Genomic DNA, 21172 nt, shown 5'->3' on the forward strand with positions numbered 1-21172 from the left:
GGTTGCTGCTTTCTTGTTATACTTTCAAGCATCACACACACACACACACACACACACACACATATACAGTATATATATATATATATATATATATATATATGCATGTATATATGTTTAACAAAAATAAAATTCAAATAAAAAAAGAACGAACATTGAAAAGTGCAAATGTCCATTTGTTTACAGCATAACAATTTCACTGTACAATCACTGATTATATACTTATTATTTTATGCTTTATAATAAGGGTACCAAGTAGCATAGTTTAAGTAAGAAATATTTCATAGCAAGTCTATTGTAAAATATTTGCATTGCCCCGGAACAAGAAGGTTTCTTCTAAACATTGCAGAGGGTTAATGTATGTGTTTTCTTGTGAGCGTTTGTGGGTGTAGGTCTGTGTCCATAAGAACCTCTGTGTGTGCGGGTGTATGTGTGTGTGTGTGTTTGTGTGAACCAGCATGTACATATACATAAGGTGGAGGTGCAAATAATGAAGCAGAGGAAACACAAATCATTCCAGGTCAGACGCACAAAAACTGCCCAGCCAGCGTTTCATTGTTTTGGACAACACACATCTGTCAGACGTCAGCAAAGCGGAAGAAGGAGAAAAGGATGACAAAACAACGTGATTTCCCTTCATAGCTCAGGGAGGCGGCAGCTCAAGAGTTATCCAACGAGTGGGAACAAGCAGTTCAAAGATATGTGTCGAAGGAGTAACGCCGATTAGACTCTTTGAATCGGCCGTTTCACCTGTAACACCATTCCCACTGTGCTACAGCCCTCTGCACCAGGCTACAAATCACAGTCTTGATTTTGCAATCTGCTCCCTCTTAACTGAATGCTTCCTCTCTTGCAGAGGAAACAAACATTGTTATATTGAGGAGAAAGGAACATTGGGCCTTGTTGAAAGGGTAAATCCACATCATCTTTGTTGAGGACCACATTAAACCGTTCCACTAGCTTCAGTGGTACTGCAGAAGGTCCTGCAAAAATGACCAGCACTGGGAATGAAGAGTGAGGAAAGTCATTCACTGGCAGTTTGTTAATGTTCCATTTCCTCAGAGAAAAGCCATCATGTTCAGCGTCTTGGTAAGATGCTGAGATGCTCCTAGCGCAGAAGGAGAAGTCGCAAGTCAAAAGCTTTCCGCCACTGAAAGTTTCCACTTTTCATGATGGAAATAAGAGGGCATATATCGAGAAATAGTATTCCTGCGGCATCTTCATGGGTGCTTTCCAATGACGAATTAATTAACGGGATTCTGATCCAAAAATAAGCTTGGATTATCAGTTTGGCCATCGGATTGTGAAACTATTGGACACTCCTGCACCACGATGGTCACTATGAGTCCTCATAAACCCTGCGGCTGGATCAAAATTTCTCAGTTTCAGGACACATGCTTTCTGGTACGTTGTTGTGTATTCTGTTTATGTAGACTGCAGATACACAATATTTTTGAAAGGTAATGGTGTGCGGAAAATACTATTACCTGAAGGACAACAATGGGAGAAAGAACTGCACTTTTTCTTCTTTCTTGAAAAATGTTTAAAAGAGAATATTATACTGTACAGCTTGGTGGTCCAGCACAGCTTTGTGGGGATTTTATGTGCTGGACTTGTGTAAGTTTTTGTATATGTATATAAAGTACATAGAGACTATATGTTTGCTTACTATCCCACACTGCGAGGAAATGTGCAGGGGTTCAAATCCATCATCCTTTGGACGTCTTAGCGCTCTGACTTGACTTTGTATCGTAGAACCAGGTAAGTCGCTAGTCTGAGGACCAGGAAGAAAACCCCCAGCACAATGAAGTCCACGTACAGCTTTGCGTCCTCCACATCCAGCAGTTGCAGGACCTCCTCTGGCTTTTGGAATTTACACACAACACCCGGACACTCAAGCTCCGACCGGTTCATCCCATAGATAGAGAGTATAACCCCCTCAAAGCCGTACCTGAAAGACAACACTTTTTACTTGTGTACCAAATGAAAAAATCTTTATTAAAGATATTATTTCAGATAAAATAAAAGCTTTACCGCAAAGACAGGTACAAGCAAAAATAAATCTAATCTAATCTAATAAATATCTTGTCTGACACAAATGTGGACAAGATAAACTGTACCTGACATAGGAAAGATAGGAGCTCCACTGTAGGTATTTTGGAATGGTGTCAAAATTGACAAAGAAGCCAGAGAAGAGAAGTACAGGTATGGCTGTGACTGGACCCACAAAGGTTGCCACCTGTGGAAAAAATGAGTAACATTCAAATGAAAAACTGTTCCAGTAGAATGAATTGTCTGAATGTACTTAGAGGATCATTGTGCCGATTTAGCATTGCACTTCTATTATATTGTTGGACTCATGATGGACATTTAACTAAAGGATCAAAGTCAATGCAGCAGAAACAGAGAGAACAACTTATGTAACCCAATTATTGTTCTTTGTTGTGCCCACATCACCCACAATGCACCCCAACTACTAACAGTTCAGCGAGAGATTAAGGTTTGGCATGTTAAATGCAGCAAGTGTACCTGAAGCCACTGCCCTCAAGTGGAGATGAGGGGCTGCTCGCTTTGTTCTAACTCCATAAATCTGTAGTCTATTACTCTTTGCAGAGTACTCATCATGAAGTCATTGCATTACACTAACAATTGTTCTGCAGTAAAACAAAAGTTTTACATTACTTGTTACTTCACTTTAATTCCCTCAAAGGTGCCATTAAACAAAGCCACCAGCAATTGTCTCCTACTTCAATTAAAAGCTCATTCTCAGTGTATGTGTATGTTTCAAGTTTCCTGGCCCAATCCTACCTGAAGAGACGTGGATGCGGCCCCTATAAGCAGACCTAGGGATTGGGCCACCAGGGCTGTGGATGTGGACAAGGCCATGAAGAGCAGGTAGCGAACCGCCTCTGGTGGCTGATCAGTCATCCAGTACACTATACTACAGTACATTATGGGACAAAGCACCTGGAGAAGACATTTTCAAGCGTTGCTATGTTGAAACAAACAGTATTCATGTCCAAACCATTATGTGCTATTTCATTTTAGTATTACCTGGAATGGTATATCAGCCATGGTCTTGGCTAAATAATAGGCCTTCAGGCTGTACCAGTAGTTGAGATGTTCCCTCATAAACACGGACATCTCCAGAGGGACTGTGGAACAACAGCAGTGTTAAAACACTTTTCACTTCATACAAGAACAACAAACAGCTAATGAAGGTTTCTCATCTATCCAGAGATTCAGCATCTTACAGGTTAGGATGGTGGGCATCAGGGCAGCGAACATGAGGAACAGCATGGAGAAAAAGAGGAAACCGGTGTTGTTGAAGACCTTGCTGGCATCATTGCCGATATTGAGATAAAGCAGGCCAATCAGCACTCCAATACAAATATGGGACATCACCCTGAGGTGAGTCAGCACCTGGAAACCACAAAATAAACATCAACAACAACAAAACACATTAATTGATGTCAGGAGTCAAACTAAACCTTTTTTTCATAGTAGGCCTTGCCTTTGGACAAAAGAATAATTATTTTACCATGTCTCTGCATATCGTTACAAAAGTTCTTTTGAAGAGGATGCAGAACTGTGTGAATGTACTGGTGGCAAAGCTATGTTTCTCAAGTGTTCCTGTTTCCTGTGGAGAAAGACAGTAAGAGCAAGTAGTTAAGTATGTAAATCATTTTAAATTATAGATACACAATACACAAATATAAGACAATCTTTGAAAGACAAATCATATATTTCCTAATTGTGAAAATAAGAAAAATAGAAGCAGTTGGATTTATTAATTATGTATTTTTATGTTTTGGTTAAAATGTATTAGTATTAGTATTGTATTTTAGTATTGTCACGTGATAAATATGTTATTTAAGTTCATAATTCAGAATATATTCAAATCGTCCCAATTCTAATGCTGACGAGACATTTCACGTTCTCTTGACAATTTGATAATGTCGATATAGACAAAAAAATCCCGAAAGGAATTGCACTTTTGAAAATGTCTGCACCTACGATACATAGTGATGAATGGAGGCAGATATTTTGAGTGGGAGTGAAAGGTCACCAAAGTTGCAACAATATCTTGAGTCACGCAATCACATAAGATGAAAGTTAAGAGGCTTTTTGACATATATATAAGGATGAAATTCATCATAATCTTTGGTTATTAGTGTAAAGGTTACTTTCTGATGCTTTCATGGAAAACACAAGTTAGAAAGTGAAACAGAGAAAATCAATAAACCGATCAAATATTTCAAGGATTAGAAGGTCAAAAATTGCATCATGCAGAAACAATCATACATCAGTGGGCTCTTGGTCATTTACATTTACGGTATAAGCATTAAGCTAATGCTCCCAAAGTTGACTAATCGGACTCACAGAGCGAGTTAGAAGAAGCTGCGAGAGGCTGAGGACAAAGGTTGATGCAGTGGATAAGATGGGAACCGTTTGGATAACTTATACAGGTACTTGTTACAGGTGACTACTTATTTAAGACCGTAAAAGAAGTTATCAAAGAACCGCTGGTCATACAGTCCATTGGTGAAACGAGTATATACCTTATGGCTTAATGGAAGTAGATAATCTATCAGAAATCACTGAATTAAAGTTGTAAAGTCTGATGAAATTTACATGCGAAGTCAGACATTTTCAGTCTTTTGTAGTAGTAGATTTTTTATTACCACGTGACGACAGGCTATCCCGTGTGATAGTCTAAAACGTACAGGTGTGGGGCCAGATGATAGGGGTGGTACCACTCACACTGGGACATTGAGAGGGAGAAGAAGAGTCATTTTTGTCTCTGGAGTTCTTCTTGCTCTCCTCGGAACAGAGGCCACCCTGGACAGCCTCAAACAGCACTGGATTAAGATCCCCATACTCGCCTGACGCCACCTCAATGACTGCAGACAGAGAGGACAAGCATGTAAGAACAAAAACACGGTCCGACGCAGACACGCGCTTGTTCTAAAGGAGTAGCTTGACTTACTGAAGTCAGCAGGATTGTGATACGTCGGACAGTGCAGGCCCAGGTTCTTCAGATAAGGGATGAGGTAAGGGACTGTGCCCTTGTATATGCACTGACCCTGGCTGAGGATATACAGCTGCAGGAGGAACACAGATACAGCGTAGTCAACATTGTCTCCAACGCACCGACTGTCTGTTTAATATATGAACAACAGACAAAACAACAGGACTGTGTATCGACTGCTGGGCGGCTTGTCAGCTGGATAAAATGAATCATGCTAACCTGTAGCGCCCTGGTCTGGGCAGATGCTAATGGAAAGCCAAATGTGTCCAGCGCCAGAAGCACTCAAGTTACCTTATCAAACATCTCAAAGAGCTTGGCACTGGGCTGGTGAATGGTGCAGATGATTGTCCGTCCTCCCAGAGCCAAAGACTTCATCAGGGAAACCACCTGGAAGCAGGACGCACTGTCCAAACCACTATGGGACACACGATGAGACGGAGATCCACGGGGACATTGTTTAACCGGCATTTGTGTTGATGTATCACAATAAAACCAGCCAAGTAACATCCTACCTGGTGGGCTCATCAAAGAACATGACAGGAGGATTGTTGACCAGCTCGAGGGCAATGGCCAATCTTTTACACTGGCCTCCGGAGAGACAGTTGGTGCGTGTCTGTGCACATTCCTGAAGACCCAGAGCAGTCAGGATCTCATCCACCTGTGACACACACAGAAACAGATGTGGTCGCATGAGGACGCACATGACGGACACTGTGGGTGGGCAATAAGGATACAATACACATTCATGGTACATGGGACTGTATTAGTATATTAACGTTAGTATATTAACAATTTGAGTTTTTCATATATGGACAGTTAATGTGACATTATTGGCCAAAGTGTTTTACGTAGACTTTATTTTACAGTAAGATGAAACCACATGATGAAGCCGGCTGTCTCATTAGTATGTATTATCACTCATATTGACTGTTGAAGTTGAAGTGTTTTTACAAACTGCTACTGTCTTGCACACCTATTACTGAAAATAATTCTGCAAATGAAAATGCAACCATTGCATTCAGACTCACAAGCTCTTTTTTGATCTGCATGCTTTCACTCAATTTCAGATTGGCAGACACCTGAAAGACAGACAGAAGGTGATTGAACATTGTGATTTTATGGAGTATTTAACTGTATATTTTTATTTATTTTTTGGATGACCTCACCGTCATGGCCTCCCTCACAGTGAGGTGTGGCAGCAGCATGTCATCCTGCATGATGTAGCAGGACATCTTCCTGAATGTCCGCAGGTCCCTCGGTCGCCCATTCACCAGGATCTTGCCCTTCATGCCGGTTTCTCTGTTTCCAAACAGGAAACTCAATTATATTTTAGCCATTTTCAACACAGGGAATTAGGATAAGAAGAGCATCTTCCACATCCCACCTGTACCCCGCCAGAATATTCATCAGAGTGGATTTCCCAGCTCCAGAAGGCCCCATTATTCCAATCAGTTCTTTGTTCCTGAACCTTCCCGACAAACACTTAAGGAGAGCTTTGTAACCTGAAAAAAACAAAAAGGGGGAAAAGCTATTATCTACACGGCTCGAATTGGTCTGGTTTCTCATTCATCATTCTCAGACATGTATCAATATAATCTCTTTTTGTAGAAAGATTAGAAACAATAAGTCATTTGTTATATTTAGTATTCTAGTCCATTGACCACACGTTTCATAAGACGCCCAAAATATTTCTGAAGTGTATTCTGAACTTTCATTAGTAATCACAGACAAAAAGCCCTTATAACTAACTGGTAAGAAACCACTAAAAAGCCAAATGAGATGTTAATACATCTATCAAAGCCTGCCTTACAACATAGATTACAAATAGTACGTTTAAAATGTATTGAACGTGTGTTGCACCATCTCACACGGTTGAATTGACTTATGTATGTTTCATGTTCTATAAATTATGGAACTTGAAGCACTGTTACACTTAAAATACAAAAATAAAAATACTACTTTAACAGAGAGCTTAATTTACCTCCAGCAGAGAAAATCCCTGGCTGGTACTACTGAGAGCTCACAATATGAAAGCTTCCAGTTAAAGTTAAAAAGCATTTAAGTATCCTGTTTTCATTACCACCCCTCCCCTCACCCATTTCTTCAGGGACTCTTCTCCCTGTTTCAAGCTGTGTAAGGGGCTCAGCGGAGCCGCCTGCTCCTGTGAACCCTCACTCTGTGAGTAAAGTGGCCTAATGGCAAGGCCCCCCCCCCTCCCACCCCCGCAGGGTCATTACATCAGAGAGCCTCCACGTAGACAGCAGAGCAGCCTGCGGTAAGTGAAGCAGTCCTGCTCCGGCATGTGGCGCATACTGATCATCCGACCCTCTGCGTAGCAATGTTTTTTTTTTACGTGCTGCTGCGAACACATCCTGATCGCAGACAAATTGATTTAAAAGCATGTGACGTCGTGTACATCGCGTCTGATCCCATAAGAAATACACATGGATTTATTATTGAGGTTGAGGTGGGGTCATCTCACGCCTCAATTTGGAGCCTTTGACACAAATGGCAACTCAATTCTCACACCAGAAATATTACATTTCCATAAAGCAGTGTGATTTGATCAATGTTTTTTTTACATTAATACAATTATTGTAATCTAGACTGTCTAAGAAAATTCTTAGGCTCTTTGATAACATTTGATGACATCAGCACATTCATTATTCCCATGGTTTAATTCACAAGCAACAAGATCTGATTTCCTTGATAATTCTCAAAAGTCATCAGGACATTTAGCAGACATCATATACCCAGACACTATATAGACTGCTGCCACTTCATATTGTGAAACACTTTCTCTCACCATATGGTCTACAACAGAATGGAATAAATTACCAAAGACAAGGCTTCCTTATGTTCAAATCCAATTACACAAAAGAATCCAAATTGTACATTTTTTGTAAAAGTCCCGCAAGAAAATGACAGTAGTGAAGCAGCTGGGGTCACTTAACAAATCAGTGTGCAATTCTCGTTATTGTATACACGGTGATGCATTTTAAAGGAGCGCAGAGCGTGTTGAGATGAAGACGTGATTTTATCTGTAAACATGACCACACTCCTCTTCCTCCCAACAATTCAGCAATGCAGTAAAAAGCAAAATACTGAGCCGATCAAGAGCCATGTAAACCTTGTCCTGCTCTCTCTCCCTCTTCCTGCCCTTCCTGTTTGGTAGCTGGGCAAGTGTTTCAGTAGAATACCCTTAACAAGCAGGTCACAACAACAGCAACTTAAGAGGTATAAATGGTGAAGAAGAATCTACAACAAAAGCAGACACAGGGCAGCTCGTGGCCAAATAACCTTCCGAAGCCTTTTTACAATAAAATAAAACAACTCATTTTACAGATTTTTCCTAGGCAATCTTTCCATAAGGAGTTAAATGGAGACATTATACGGAGTAACTCATAATTATGCGCCAATGCCTCAAAGAAGGAAACACATTGAATTACAGATGACATCGTGGGTTTGAGGCTCCTCATTCAAATCATCGTCTTTTCTCTATCGGCTGTAATTACATATATTTAGACGGATATTACATAGACTAGTGCATTTCGTTCAATAATACACTATATCTGGTTAGCAACAATCACAATAAAATAACAGCTTTAAGCTCTGTGTGATTACACCTCTTTTACAGCTTTAATTCAGCCGACAGAAACTGCAGAGAATCCGTGAAGCTTAGCGGGCCAAAAGAGACACAAACACCAACAAGCCCCACCGTTTAAGCTACAGTTTATGTGAAATGTAAGCGCAAAACCCTGAGTATATTACCGTGGGATTGGAAAAAGTAATTAGAAAGGCAGAAAAGGGTCATGAGGGGATGGATGTACAAGTATATGACAGGAGGTTCAGTCAGATTGGAAGGAGAGTAAATGGCAAGCAAGGCTTAATTAGTCAAAGCTGAGACCCTTCCTGCTCACACATCAACAGCGTAATGAGTTGAAGCAGGCTCCCCGTAGGGAGCACGCAAACAACAGCAGATACCACAGGTTGATTTAGGCCAGACCACTGAAGCAAAAACATCTGCATCAGGTGCTTTCTGATCCTGCTCGTTCATACTCCTCAGCCAGATGTTCATAATGCATGTCAATATTACACAAGACTGAAAATAACACTCAAGACAACCAGCGATGCATAATGCAGGGCCTCTCCTTAGGATGCTAGGTGGCGTATGTGAATAAACGAGTCCTCTTAAGTCCACTGTCTGCACCCTGCTAAATACACAGAACGTGGCGAGAGCAGCTAAACATAACAGTTTACACAGGGTGGTTTAGTTGACAAGCATGCATGACCAAAGGTTGGAGGCTCATCATTAATAAAGGTGAGTTGGTGAGTTCATATTTCATGAGAAGATCAATCGTGGGCCTGACTCACCACCGATCGTATAGACAACACGGGGAAAAAGAAGAGAGGCAGGCAGTGTGCCAACCTTTGAGTGTAAATTATTAACTAGGTCTAAACTCTGCTGAGCGCAGCAAAGCTCACCAGCACACTACCTGCTACAACATGGTTGAAGTTTGCAAGTGGGGGTGTGCGTCTCTCTCTCTGTGTACGCGTGTGTGTGTGTGTGTGTGTGTGTGCGTGTGTGTGTGAGGACACGGCTGGGCTATACAGTATGTGTCAAAACAATGGAGCAAAGCAAGAGGTAACACTGTATACACATGTATATTTTACACATACATATCTATATGTGTATATAATGGCCTCAAATATGACTACGGTTTTAAGACGGTTCACTGAGGATCACTGCACTCCAGATATTGATCTTCATGGGTGGCGCTGGCTCGCCCATCCATCATTGTTACCGTGCAAACTGAGCTTTGCAGTACCTCTCCTCCTCCACCAGGGCCCCTCGCGGATGGTGTACGAGAGCTCATTGAACTCCAGGTCCACAGCAGAGCGGCGTGGGAGGTGGGAGAAGCGCTGAGCTTCAGTAATGTGGTTCTCCACTTTCTTCAAGTGGACGAGCAGTGGCGCCTCCGGAGGCGCCCCGCTGGGGAGTTTGGTCTCCTCCATGGGGATGCTGACCGAGCCCTGCTCCAGCGTCCTCTCGGCCATGATGGACGACTGCAAAGGAGGACAGACATGCTCAACTCCACTCTCTTGTCTCAGAAAAAAAAAAAGCCTCACATGTTCATGCGTGAAAAGTATCAAATCCAGATTTAGATTGAATTAGGCAAACGTCCATTGATTGGTTTTGGCTCCTTTGTTTTCCAGTCGGTTGACTGATTCATAGAAGACTGATGCCTCAGCATAAGATGTGTGGACACAAAGGTGAGTTGTAGGAGGATTTTTAGGTTGATTGCAGACACCGTCTTAAAACTAGGTGCTGGGTGTGATCTGATCATATTTTATTTTATGAAGGGCTGGTTGGGGGAATGAGTGTCTGAGGAGCAGGATCTGGTTTCAGTCCTGCAGCACAGCACACTGCTGATTCACATGCATTTCCTTCTAGACAAGACGGCCTCTCTGAAGCATCTTTTATGATATGCGGGGGTCCATTAGCTTTACAATGATCTGAAACTGCACCACTTTATTTCACCCATATCAGCAAATCTAAGATGTCTGCAGGTGCGAGATTCAGCTGACATTATTTCATTCATCGGGTTAAGTGGTTTTAAATGTACTAATTGACCTCTTTTGGAATAAGTACCTGTAAATAAAGATCCATGTGATTCTTAGATGAAACGATGGTCATGTTTAAAACTCAGGAGATGTATGTACAACTTTAAATATTGCATGTACAGTCTAATGAAAAAGAATAGTGCACTGCCATCCATGAAATTCTGATTTTTTTTCTCAAAAAAGTTAGAAAATAGTTCTAAACAACCTGTTTTGTCTACATGTACTTGGCATTGGCAGACGTAGGCATACAAATACCCAAACAATTTGGTGCTGCCTTGAACACCTTTTGGCCAATAAATAAGTCATGTGGACACGCAGATATACATGATGGGCTTAAAATGAATTAGTGATTAGTTCAGGCACACTGGTAAGGAACTTATCTTATGATAATGTTATTTTAACAATTGCATTTCAAGTTTAATTAATTCAGGTAAACAAGGTTATTGTAACAAATAAATAAGACACCACTCATCAAGGCTAACATGGAGCAAAGCGAGCCTAAAATAGATACTAAAAGCAGCATTAAAAAAAAGCCAAACTCATATCAAGTTTGAACACATGATCGCAGTAGACAAACATCCACTGCTGCCATGCCGGTCCCATAGTACAACTACCCATGACATACTGCATATCTGCAGCTAAATCCTATGTGAAGAGTGCTGATGAAGGAAATTGAACATGGCTTTTATTTATCAGCCTGCCATTAGTGTATTTCCCCTACAAGTCTGCATATAAACTCAGTAAAGGCCTTGATGGCCTCTTAGTCAGATTGAGGGCCTTGATGTTCCGTCATGTGCAGCAAGGACATGTGAACACACACAGCCGTTGTAGCTGTCTCCGGGGGGTGAAATATGGTTAATAAATGTAGCTTTGCAGTGGTGTGGTGACTATGTGCTCTGCAGTGACTTATCAATGATGGGGGATGCTGTCAGCTCGTCAAAAAGCACCTGTTAACAACAAACTGATAGGATGAAAACACACTATTGAGGCAGCAAATTGACAGAGCAGTAAGGAGAAATTACTTTTTTTTGTTATAGTTATACATAATGCTGTGGACACATATGCAATAAGGCTCCTGCCAAGTGTTGCATTGTACATGCACGTGCACACACAAACCCTCACACACGCACACGTTGCACATACCTATTGTGTGTTGAAATGACCAGGTGAGCACCTTAGCTCTGGTTTACCTCACTGGATGAGAGAACCACAGTGCTCAGTTGATCCCGTCAGACAAAACAGCACAATCCATGGACATCAAAAGGAAGAAAAAAAACAACGAAAACAACAACAGTAAGATGCTCACAGTGCGCCAGAATCCAGCAAAAATCCGTATCGGTCGAGAGGCATTAACGGACCCGTCTGTGTTCTCCTTATCAATACATGTCGGGGTGCGGCGCACAGCATCCCGCATCCACTACAGCAACTCCCCACATTAAAACCATGTCCGGCCCCAAACTATGACTGCGTCCCCGAGAGCCGTCAGGGGAACAGGATGCCTGTCATCTTTTCTGTCTCCCACGGTGCGATTATTCCGTCCGGTGAATCCATCCGATCCGAACTGGCATCGCAATACTCACACACTGTGACATCTGGAATGAGGCGGAAATCGGGCAAACGGCGCTGCAGATGCCTCAGCAGCAGCTCGATAGAGCAGCCAGCGTTACCCTCTTGCCGGTTAGTGCGTGTGTGTGGTACGCACGCCGGTCTGGGATACAGGGCGTTGCTGAAAGGATGCTAATGGAGGGGGGGAAACAAATGTTATTTTGGTTTTGATATAATCCTCGCTCGATAATCCTTATTCTCGCAAAACAAAACCAAAAAGGAGCAAATTGTGAAATGGGGAATTTAGAGACAGATGATGATAAACACATCCGAAGTGCCTGTATAAACGTTGCAATGATGTTACGGTTATTTGAGGCTACCTAAAAGTAGGAATTGATTCACATTTGATTAAAAACATTAAGAATGGATGCCACAATCTGCTTCCCGTACATGCTAATTCAAAGCTGTATTTTCCATCCTGGGGGCGCGTGTCTCTCGGGAAACGAGAGGGATGGGAATAACCCTGTGGAATTAGGATGAGGCTCCGCTGAGGACTGCACTTTTCTATTTCGCCTCCTGCCACATACTACAGGGACAGACGATTCGGATACACCGCTGTCACCGCACTCCTGTTGACGGTGTTTGTTCACCACGAGGGTTTCGGTTTAATTATTATTTTTTGGGCCCCGCTGTCTCTTTAAAGGCCGCACCTGCGCAGCCTGGTGCTGATGCTGCAGTGCCCGGGTTATTTTCGGTAAAACCGCCGGGGTTACTCGCGTTCAAGCGGGCCCTACACGCCTTACATCACCCCTGAGAGGAAGTCAAAATCTTTTTTAGCAAATTGTACCCGCCTGTTAATCGGACCGATTTAAAACGATTGTTATCGTCTCAACGTGAGCGATTTCGGCGAAAAGCGACCCACCTGTCTCAGTTTGATGTTTGCCTCGGTCATGAATGCATCATCAACCGTGACCAAACAAACCTTTATCCGCCCAAAGCATTGGGCACAGCTTAGAGAATGTAGGTCTTGTCATAGAGACAGATGAAGATGGATTTATTTTATGCTCCAGCAGGCTACTTAAATCCATTATTCTACATAAAAGGCTCATATGCTGATTGCATAATATTGCATAATATACCATTTGCTTTAAGGATCTAGATATGGCCTTTCTTACTCTCTGAAGAATACGTTTGAGTTAATACATAAATGATCGAAGATCAACACTCAACATTCTATTCACACCCTTTGAGGAAACACAGCGGCGTGGATGATTAATCGGCTAAATGGTTGTTAAGTCGCCTCCGAGATAACAGTGGTTCTCTACTCCTAAAGCACACATTAACGGTGACTGAATGCCACATAAGAGCAAACACTCACGACAGTTTCAGTCCGTAGCTGTGAATATTTAAACTCCGCAAAGGCATCTTTACAGCGTGACATGGTGGCTGCAGGAGTGAAGTCTTTCTAGAACTGCAGTGTGCTCGTGAATGAGGGTCAGGCTGACACATTATTAGTAGTGAGCTACAGTGTTAGTCGACATCTGAAAGACAAGAGCATACAGGATGGCACTGAGGACAGCTGCTCTCCTCTCTGCAGGCTTTCTTCTGCTCCTGACACACGGAGCTCTCACAGAAACAGGTAAATAAGACAATGTCCTCCTCAATGAGTCACTTTTGGGTGCACGTATCATAGCAAAGTGGGACATGACTGAATCTAACTTGATCTGCAGGACCGGCTACTCGTCCTATCAGACTGTCGGTGGAGAATGACCTGTCTAACATGACCCCTGAGACCTATTTCAGCTCCGTGGTAGAGGGAGGTGTGCTGGTGAGCGCTTTGAGGAGACTGCAGGAGACGCAGAAGGACTTCAAGTAAGGACATCCCCTCTCTGTTTGTGATTACCTATTTATGCCTTAGACAGATGTCCTGACTCTCTCTCCCTGCGTGGCCAGGTTCACTGTGAGGGAGGACCCAAACTTTGGCCTGTTTCTGGAGAGTGTGAACGGAGTGGCTGGAGATGAGCGCGAGCACACCTACTGGGAGCTCCTGTCAGAAAGCTCAGGGCAGTACAGCAGGCTGGATGTTGGTGAGTCTCCTCCCCACAGATTCAATACTGTTTAAATCAATGTCTGATTTAATGAGCTGTAATGAGACAGGATAATTGGTTGTCTTTTCACTCAGCTACCCCGAGATGTCCTCTTGATGTAATTATTTGAAAATATTGTTGTAATAAAGTTTGTGTATATATATATATGTATGGAGGTTTGGCTCTTTGCATGTGCTGCAACAACATAATTATCGGAGTGTGTCTTTGCTTTGAGGGATTAAAGTATTAGTTTCTCATTTTATGATTACTTTTAATGCACCATGTTGACTAAGCACTGGCCCTCTGTGTTTATGTATGAACCCGAATGATAAAGTTGCTGATCCAAACTTGTCCCTTTTCACAGGAATTGGCTGCTACGTACCTGTACCAAATGAGCACATTGTCCTTAGGTTCAGCACCTGGCAGGAAAAGTGACGAAAAGCTGATCAGAAGAAACTCTTCAGGATCAGATGCGGGTGACCACCAAATTTGATCTTTTTTTTCCTCACTTTTCTCATTTATGGCTGTATCAAGTTCCTGTAAATGCAAAGGGAGTTAAATGTTGTGACCTGATGTGACAATAAACAAACAGCTACATCTACTGGCGTTAAGGAGCATTTAATTTGATCCAATCCGGAGAAAGTAATACTTACAAAGCAATACAACTTCAAAGACCACAGAAACAATATAAGAGATATGTCACCTGCAAGGAAGGTTACTGTCCATCAGTTGAGGACAATTTAAAGTCTGTTTGACACGAAATAATCCAGCACAATAGTCCAGGGAATAATGTCTATGAGATCAAGGACTTAATATGAGACTGGCATTTCCAAAGGAGGCATAGGTTGACTTCAGACAAACAATCACTGTAGAAATAAAGATTTGATTTTGCAATATTACATATATTACATATGCATTTTCACAGTAGATGCTTAACATATACAAAAGTGAACATGGTGGACCCCAACCAAAGCTCCTACCTCAGTAACAAGATTAAGGTTTCACCTCCTTCCGAGACAGATGGATTGAGAGGAGCGACGAGCTGGGACACTAATCTCTGTGGTTTCACTTCCCTTTAAATCATTCTTTCTTTAGAAACACAAACATGTTTAAAGAACCATGTAAAAAGAAAGCATGTGAGCTAGTCCTGGTGCAGTTTGTCACATAAAATAATTTCATAGACAAGGAAAGCTGCTGTCTGAGTTACCAAATACTGTGGATCCTGTGAGCTCACCCAATAAGCCTCTTATCAAACACAGAGCGCCACTTCAAGTAAAACTTTTTATTTGAAGTATTTCAAATTATCATTTGACCCAACTCTGAAATGGCCTCTTACATTGTTTCTGACACTGCCGCCACCCTACGTCATAAAAATGCATAATTCATATACTGAGTAATTTAAACCTTCAAGCTCTGATATCTTCTTGCCGTTGTATAAAATCATATCTTTAGAAACCCAGGTGGAAGCCTTCATTCTGCCAAACCGATCAAATCAATGTCTTAAAAGATCCAGATTTCAGTCCACTGATTTGTCCACACAATTGGATGAAGCATTGCGTGGCTGTGCCGTGTGTATTTCCTCTTCATCTGGACCCCGCTGTATTGTAACATTGTGTTTTCTCCATATTCTAGCCAGTAGATGCTAAACATAAAAAAGACAAAGGTGTTCTTTGCAGGGGATTTCTCAAAGGGAAACAACTATATGCAGGTTTAATAAACAAATGAAGGTTATTTGAACTGAGTGGGATGCGGAAGCTACTCACCACAGGACAAAGCACAGTCACAAATGCAAGGGATACACTGTGCAAAGAACCGCTTCCAGCCAGTCTCCTTCTTCATACAGTTGTCTATCCGAGAGCAGCCTTGTTTTGGTGGGCCGAAGTAACGCTTGTATGCACAGGTGGAGTTGCACGTCCCATTAAGTTCCCTCTCACTGATTTCAACGCGCCCCCGCCGACACATTCCTAAAAGCAGGAGGGAGGTCACATGGTAAGCCACGGGAATCATAAGGGATCGTGGGATCTCTGTGGTCAGTGTTTACTCACTGAGGCACGTGGGTTTCGGTGTCCAGAGGCCATTAGGTTGGCAGGATCTGGTAGGTTTTCCCACCAGCATGAAGCCAGGACGACAGGTGTACCTCACCACAGAGCCCACCCACCAGTCGTTGCCATAAACCACCCCATTGTAGTCCACATCTGGCCTCCCGCAGTTCACTGCAGTACAACGCAAAGCCAACGGGTAGGCGAAGCATGACACAAAGCCTCATGACGGACAAAGTGCCTTCTATCTTAAGTCAGGCGTGTGGTGGTCCTACCTCGGCATAGGGACTTCTGGCCCAGCCAGCAGCAGGTTGAGTCTCCACAGCGATCTCTCCTCAACTCCTCGTGTCGCGCCTTACAGCCAGCTAAACAAAGGGGCGCTGACCCGGACCAATAAACGTCGTCTACAAAGTCTGGTTTGGGAATCCACTCCGTCTCCCCTACAGTAAAATGTTTTTAATTGGCTTTTTCATCTACCACCACAGGACAAATCACAAACATTTATAAAATGTGTTGACTCATTTTATGTGGAAGCCTCAATTTGTAAATGATTCTACATTTACGTTTATATTTATCATTTAGCTGACACATTTATCCAAAGCAACTTACAATAAGTGCATTCAATCAAGAGGGTACAGAACCAGAACAACATGAACCAAGTAGAAATTCTACGCTTCAAAGAGAGGATTAAGAAGTACATTGTTGTTATTCTAGAGGAACTGATGTGAATCTGACAAAACATGATTGAAAAATTAAATCATACTGCCATTATAGGAGGTCTTACCACTACCTTCCACCTCCCCAATCCATCCAGGCAACTGGGAATTGGCTAATTGGAAGGACCCAAACAACAGCAACAGCAGTGGATGTAACGTCAGGGCGTCCATCTTCAGATGCAATCAGTTTCTGCAGAAAAAAATGTAGATGGATGTCAAAGTTCTACAGCTGCCCAGCAGCATTCATTCAAGTCATCATCATTCTTGCAAAGTCAACAGAAACAAAGCCATTAGTAGCTGTCCCAGTAGAGCAGAGTGAAGAAGCAGAGAGCAGTAAGTAACACTTCTACTAAGCTCTGTGTGCAGTCTCTAATCTTCTACACACTGCTAAAGCCACTATGTCATGATTTAGGTCACCTGGAGCTTTTCCCATGAGAAGTCTCTATTGTCTGGAAGGTTATAGAAAGCAGTTGTTTTTGGATATAGAACTGATGTTATAAGTACTTACCTTGAAGGAGAATACAAATATAAGCCTAAATATATAAAATAAACGTGCCCATTTACTATATTATTTAATCAAAAAGAAGAGCATATAAATATACCTTCAAATAGTTTATCCAGTTAAAGAGTGACTATTTCTAGAGCCCCAATCGGTGACCTCATAACCCAACCGTTTGACTACATTTTGAATGACATCATTTCTAGTGGAGCACAGCCCGATCTAGTATTAAAATGCAGTAGAGCGGTTACTCAGCAGAGGGCGCTATAATGAATTTCAGTAAACCATGTGATTCAAATCAAAATTATGCATATTCCTCTTATTAATTTCCTTTCTGAGCAAAATTTCAAACGTATAAGATAAAAAAATATATATTTCCAAGGTGATTTTGAGCACACAACTTTATTCATTGATCTAAATGAAGTATAAAAAAATACACATAGAGACGGCGAGGCAGATTTATTTCTGAATATCTGGCACAGCATTTCCATGTAAAAGTTGCCAGCAACTCACCAGGCAGTGCACCATTAGTATCCAACTGTCAACATACGTTACAGAATAAGATACCTCAAAAATAATAATAATAACTGGAAAAACAAATTTGCACACAATATCATACCAAAAGTAAACCCCCATGAAAAAGGCTCAGAGGAACGGCACAGCTCAGTTGAGGATGCCATGCTGCTGAGCAGAGTCCTAGTCGTCCCCTTCTTGTGATGAACCTCCAGTGAGAACGTACAACGTCACCTGACTGCCCTCCTCGGCGCTGCCGCTGGGCTCCTCGGTCCTCTGCTCCTCCAGCAGCACCCCTCTCAGTTCTACCTGCAACTCTGAGGGAGTTGCCCCCGGGCATTGTCCCTCAATCTGACCACCGCCATCCTCCTCCTCCGCTTGACTACTTTGTCTTTCCCTCATCAGCTGCTCTGTCAGTTCCACACTTTCGTAGCGAATCAGTTGCAGCCGCAAGAAGCCGTCCTCGTGCTCCTTGTACCTGGACCAATCGCACAAGTGGCCGTCAATGCTGCCACACATCTCTAATTCCCCATCACTGGGTTGATTTGTTATCGGAAATGCAACACTCACCTGAACCGTGGGTGTCCAGAGGGCCATTTGAAGTGGTGCTTTTTGTGCAGATGGACGGTCAGGCTGTTGCCCCGGGTGAAGCACTGCTCGCACACATGACATTTGTAGCGAGCTACGAAATTACCCTGATTTGGAAAGATAACATTTGAGAACGATAAACGACATTCAAATACGAGTGTAAATTGAATAATTTAAAGGATTATCCCCCTTCACCGTATGCTCTTTTTTGTGGTGAATGTTCATGGTGGTGAGAGTACGAGAGGTGAAGCCGCAGCTGGGAACATCACAGTGAAATGCCGGCTCACTAATGTGGGTATCCAGGTGTTTGCGCAGGTCTATCAGATTCTTACAGCTGCAAACACAAAATAAAGTTTTAGAGTATTAGGAAAACAATAATGCAAGTGTATGTATCACAACTCCATGTTATTTTGCCGTGGGGGAACAGGAGGAGGGATACCTATATTCACAGTAATCACAGCTGTACGGCTTCTCGTTGCTGTGGCGGAACTTAATGTGGTTGCGAAGTGAAGAGGGTGAAGGACAAGTCATGTCGCACAGTGGGCATTTGTAGTGGCTCACTGTACAAACAAGAAAAAGACGAACCAGTCATGAGATTATATCAGTGAGCTACTGGCTGAGAACAGGACATGGCACATGGTAATTATGGACAAAATGTAAGGCTTATTTGTATCTATGCTTGCATCAGGCCAGTAAATCATGATGAATAATGTATTCTTTAACTTGACATTGATGCCACCTATCTGTCAGTGCCTATGTTTCACCTAACACGGGCATTAACTGAAGCCCTGTGTTGTGATATGATGGCTGGAATGCAAGGCTACAACTTTGAACAGAAACATTTCAGGATATTATAACCGCGTGGGATTATTCATTATTTGGCTTAAACGTGCAAAAGGAACAGCGTCATCCTTTAACACTGATCAAGGAGGCACTGACCGTGGGTTCTCATGTGGTCTCTTAGTAGTCGCTCGGTTGCAAATCGTTTGGAACAGTGGGAACACTGGAACCGCTGACCTAACACACACACACACACACACACACAAAGAATTATTAGATGGTAAAATTTTGACCAGTTGTAAACCCTGTTCTTACATTTCCAGTAATAGTTGTGATAGGACCTTTACCTTCCATGGCACTCTGTCGGATAATGTGGTCAAAGAACTTGGTATTGTTGGCGTACATCCCCCCACAGCCTGGACACGCCACCACCTTCTCTTGGGTGTGGCTGCGCAGGTGCTCCCGAAGCTTAGGACGTCCTTTAGCGGTGGCTTCACAATCTGTGTAGAGAGAGACATGTAATCTTCAGTGACATCATTTCTGATCTATAAACGTTACATAAACCATGTTAATTCCCGTACCTTTCCATCTGCAGCGTATCGGGAACGCATGGTCTCCCACTGGTACGTCAACGCACAGGCTGTGCATCTCCACATGGCGATAGAAAAACGCTGGGTTTTCATAAGGCGGTTGCTTTGACAGAGGTGCAAAAAGAGGAGATGTTTCCATTAGTGGTGTTGTATGAAATGCGGCACACATTTTGCTTTCCATGCACCGTGGACTTGCATGAGCCGAACCATACAGATCACTGTTCCTTCACAATCATCAGTAAATATGTAAGCTTACCTCACAGTCCTCCCAGAGGCAGATGAAATTGTCTGGGATATCAGGGATGAGGTTGCAGTTCTGCTGGCAGATGGAGCAGGTACCAATTTTGGGCTGGCCATTAAGCACCTGCTGGCCCAACTGCTTCAGCTTTGAATGGTAACAGTGAAAGAAAAGATGTCTGCGCAACTCTTCAGGCCCATCCACGGAGCAGAAACCACAGTCTCTCCAGAGACAGTTTCTCACCCCTACACAAAAAACAAAGACAACGATGACCATGTGGCTGAAGTGGCAATGAAGAAGGGTTCCTTTCCCCACATGTCTGTATACAGCTATTATTAAACACGAACTACTACCACAGGCAGCTACTTGGGATTATAACACCGAAAACTCCTCACCTTCCGTTTCCTCTTCGTCCTCCTGCGCCGCGTTCAGAGCATTAAAGTGAGCTTCCGCATGATTGCAGAAATGATCCATCTGACTGAACGACTCCTGGCACGAGCTCCACTCGCAAACCAGTTTCAGCGTTTTGTCGTGGATCCGTTTGTTAGGGGGCATAGCGCAGGACGTGAAATAGGGTAAAAGTAGAGTGTTTTAACCCACAGACCGAAGCAATGAACGTCAACCGGGTTTGAGCAGAACCTGGCGCTAACTAGCTAACACCAGGTGCTGAGAGGTAATTGTAACCAGTAACTAGGAACTGTTCCTGAAACATTAACCAGTTATCTAGAACTTTAGAAACATTGTCGAGACACACCTTAAAACGAGCAACCATTTACTGCGTTAGATCATCAGTTGAATGGGAGCGTCAACGCAACAATATGCTGTTCAAACGCAATGACATGAGATAAACAGTTGTTTTGGTCGAGCGCAAGAAACGCGGGCTGTGTGCTGATCAGATGTGTCCCCGTAAACAAGACAGACGT

The 21172-nt window shown here is 42.7% G+C and overlaps 3 protein-coding genes across 5 annotated transcripts; all 3 read right to left on the reverse strand.

Moving 5' to 3' along the window:
* Window positions 1-82: 82 nt before the first annotated feature.
* On the reverse strand, window positions 83-13454 carry abcg4a (ATP-binding cassette, sub-family G (WHITE), member 4a). Of its 3 annotated transcripts, XM_037466913.2 has the most exons (16): window positions 11961-13454; window positions 11798-11848; window positions 9859-10096; window positions 6414-6531; window positions 6196-6328; window positions 6058-6108; window positions 5542-5687; window positions 5321-5444; window positions 4988-5102; window positions 4762-4901; window positions 3539-3637; window positions 3252-3420; window positions 3052-3152; window positions 2806-2964; window positions 2118-2236; window positions 83-1948 (listed from the first exon to the last, which is right to left on the reverse strand). In XM_037466913.2, exons 3-16 carry the CDS (start codon window positions 10085-10087, stop codon window positions 1723-1725), a joined length of 1929 nt encoding a protein of 642 aa, XP_037322810.1. In that variant the 5' UTR covers window positions 10088-10096; window positions 11798-11848; window positions 11961-13454; the 3' UTR covers window positions 83-1722. The 3 variants fall into 3 exon arrangements, with proteins under 3 accessions (XP_037322810.1, XP_037322807.1, XP_037322808.1); XM_037466910.2 differs by lacking the exon at window positions 11798-11848; XM_037466911.2 differs by lacking the exons at window positions 3539-3637; window positions 11798-11848.
* Window positions 13455-14973: 1519 nt separating this feature from the next.
* Window positions 14974-17607, reverse strand: si:ch211-117m20.4 (CUB and sushi domain-containing protein 1). The gene is made up of 5 exons (XM_037466915.2): window positions 17110-17607; window positions 16601-16765; window positions 16332-16499; window positions 16050-16250; window positions 14974-15928 (listed from the first exon to the last, which is right to left on the reverse strand). The coding sequence occupies exons 1-5, from the start codon at window positions 17210-17212 to the stop codon at window positions 15915-15917; spliced, it is 651 nt and encodes a 216-aa protein (XP_037322812.2). The 5' UTR covers window positions 17213-17607; the 3' UTR covers window positions 14974-15914.
* Window positions 17608-17934: 327 nt separating this feature from the next.
* On the reverse strand, window positions 17935-21172 carry hinfp (histone H4 transcription factor). The gene is made up of 9 exons (XM_037467618.2): window positions 20645-21172; window positions 20268-20494; window positions 20003-20114; window positions 19769-19921; window positions 19581-19658; window positions 19081-19201; window positions 18837-18975; window positions 18624-18748; window positions 17935-18531 (listed from the first exon to the last, which is right to left on the reverse strand). Exons 1-9 carry the CDS (start codon window positions 20802-20804, stop codon window positions 18237-18239), a joined length of 1410 nt encoding a protein of 469 aa, XP_037323515.1. The 5' UTR covers window positions 20805-21172; the 3' UTR covers window positions 17935-18236.

Source organism: Pungitius pungitius, chromosome 16 (assembly GCF_949316345.1).
Source record: "Pungitius pungitius chromosome 16, fPunPun2.1, whole genome shotgun sequence".
NCBI lineage: Eukaryota > Metazoa > Chordata > Actinopteri > Perciformes > Gasterosteidae > Pungitius > Pungitius pungitius.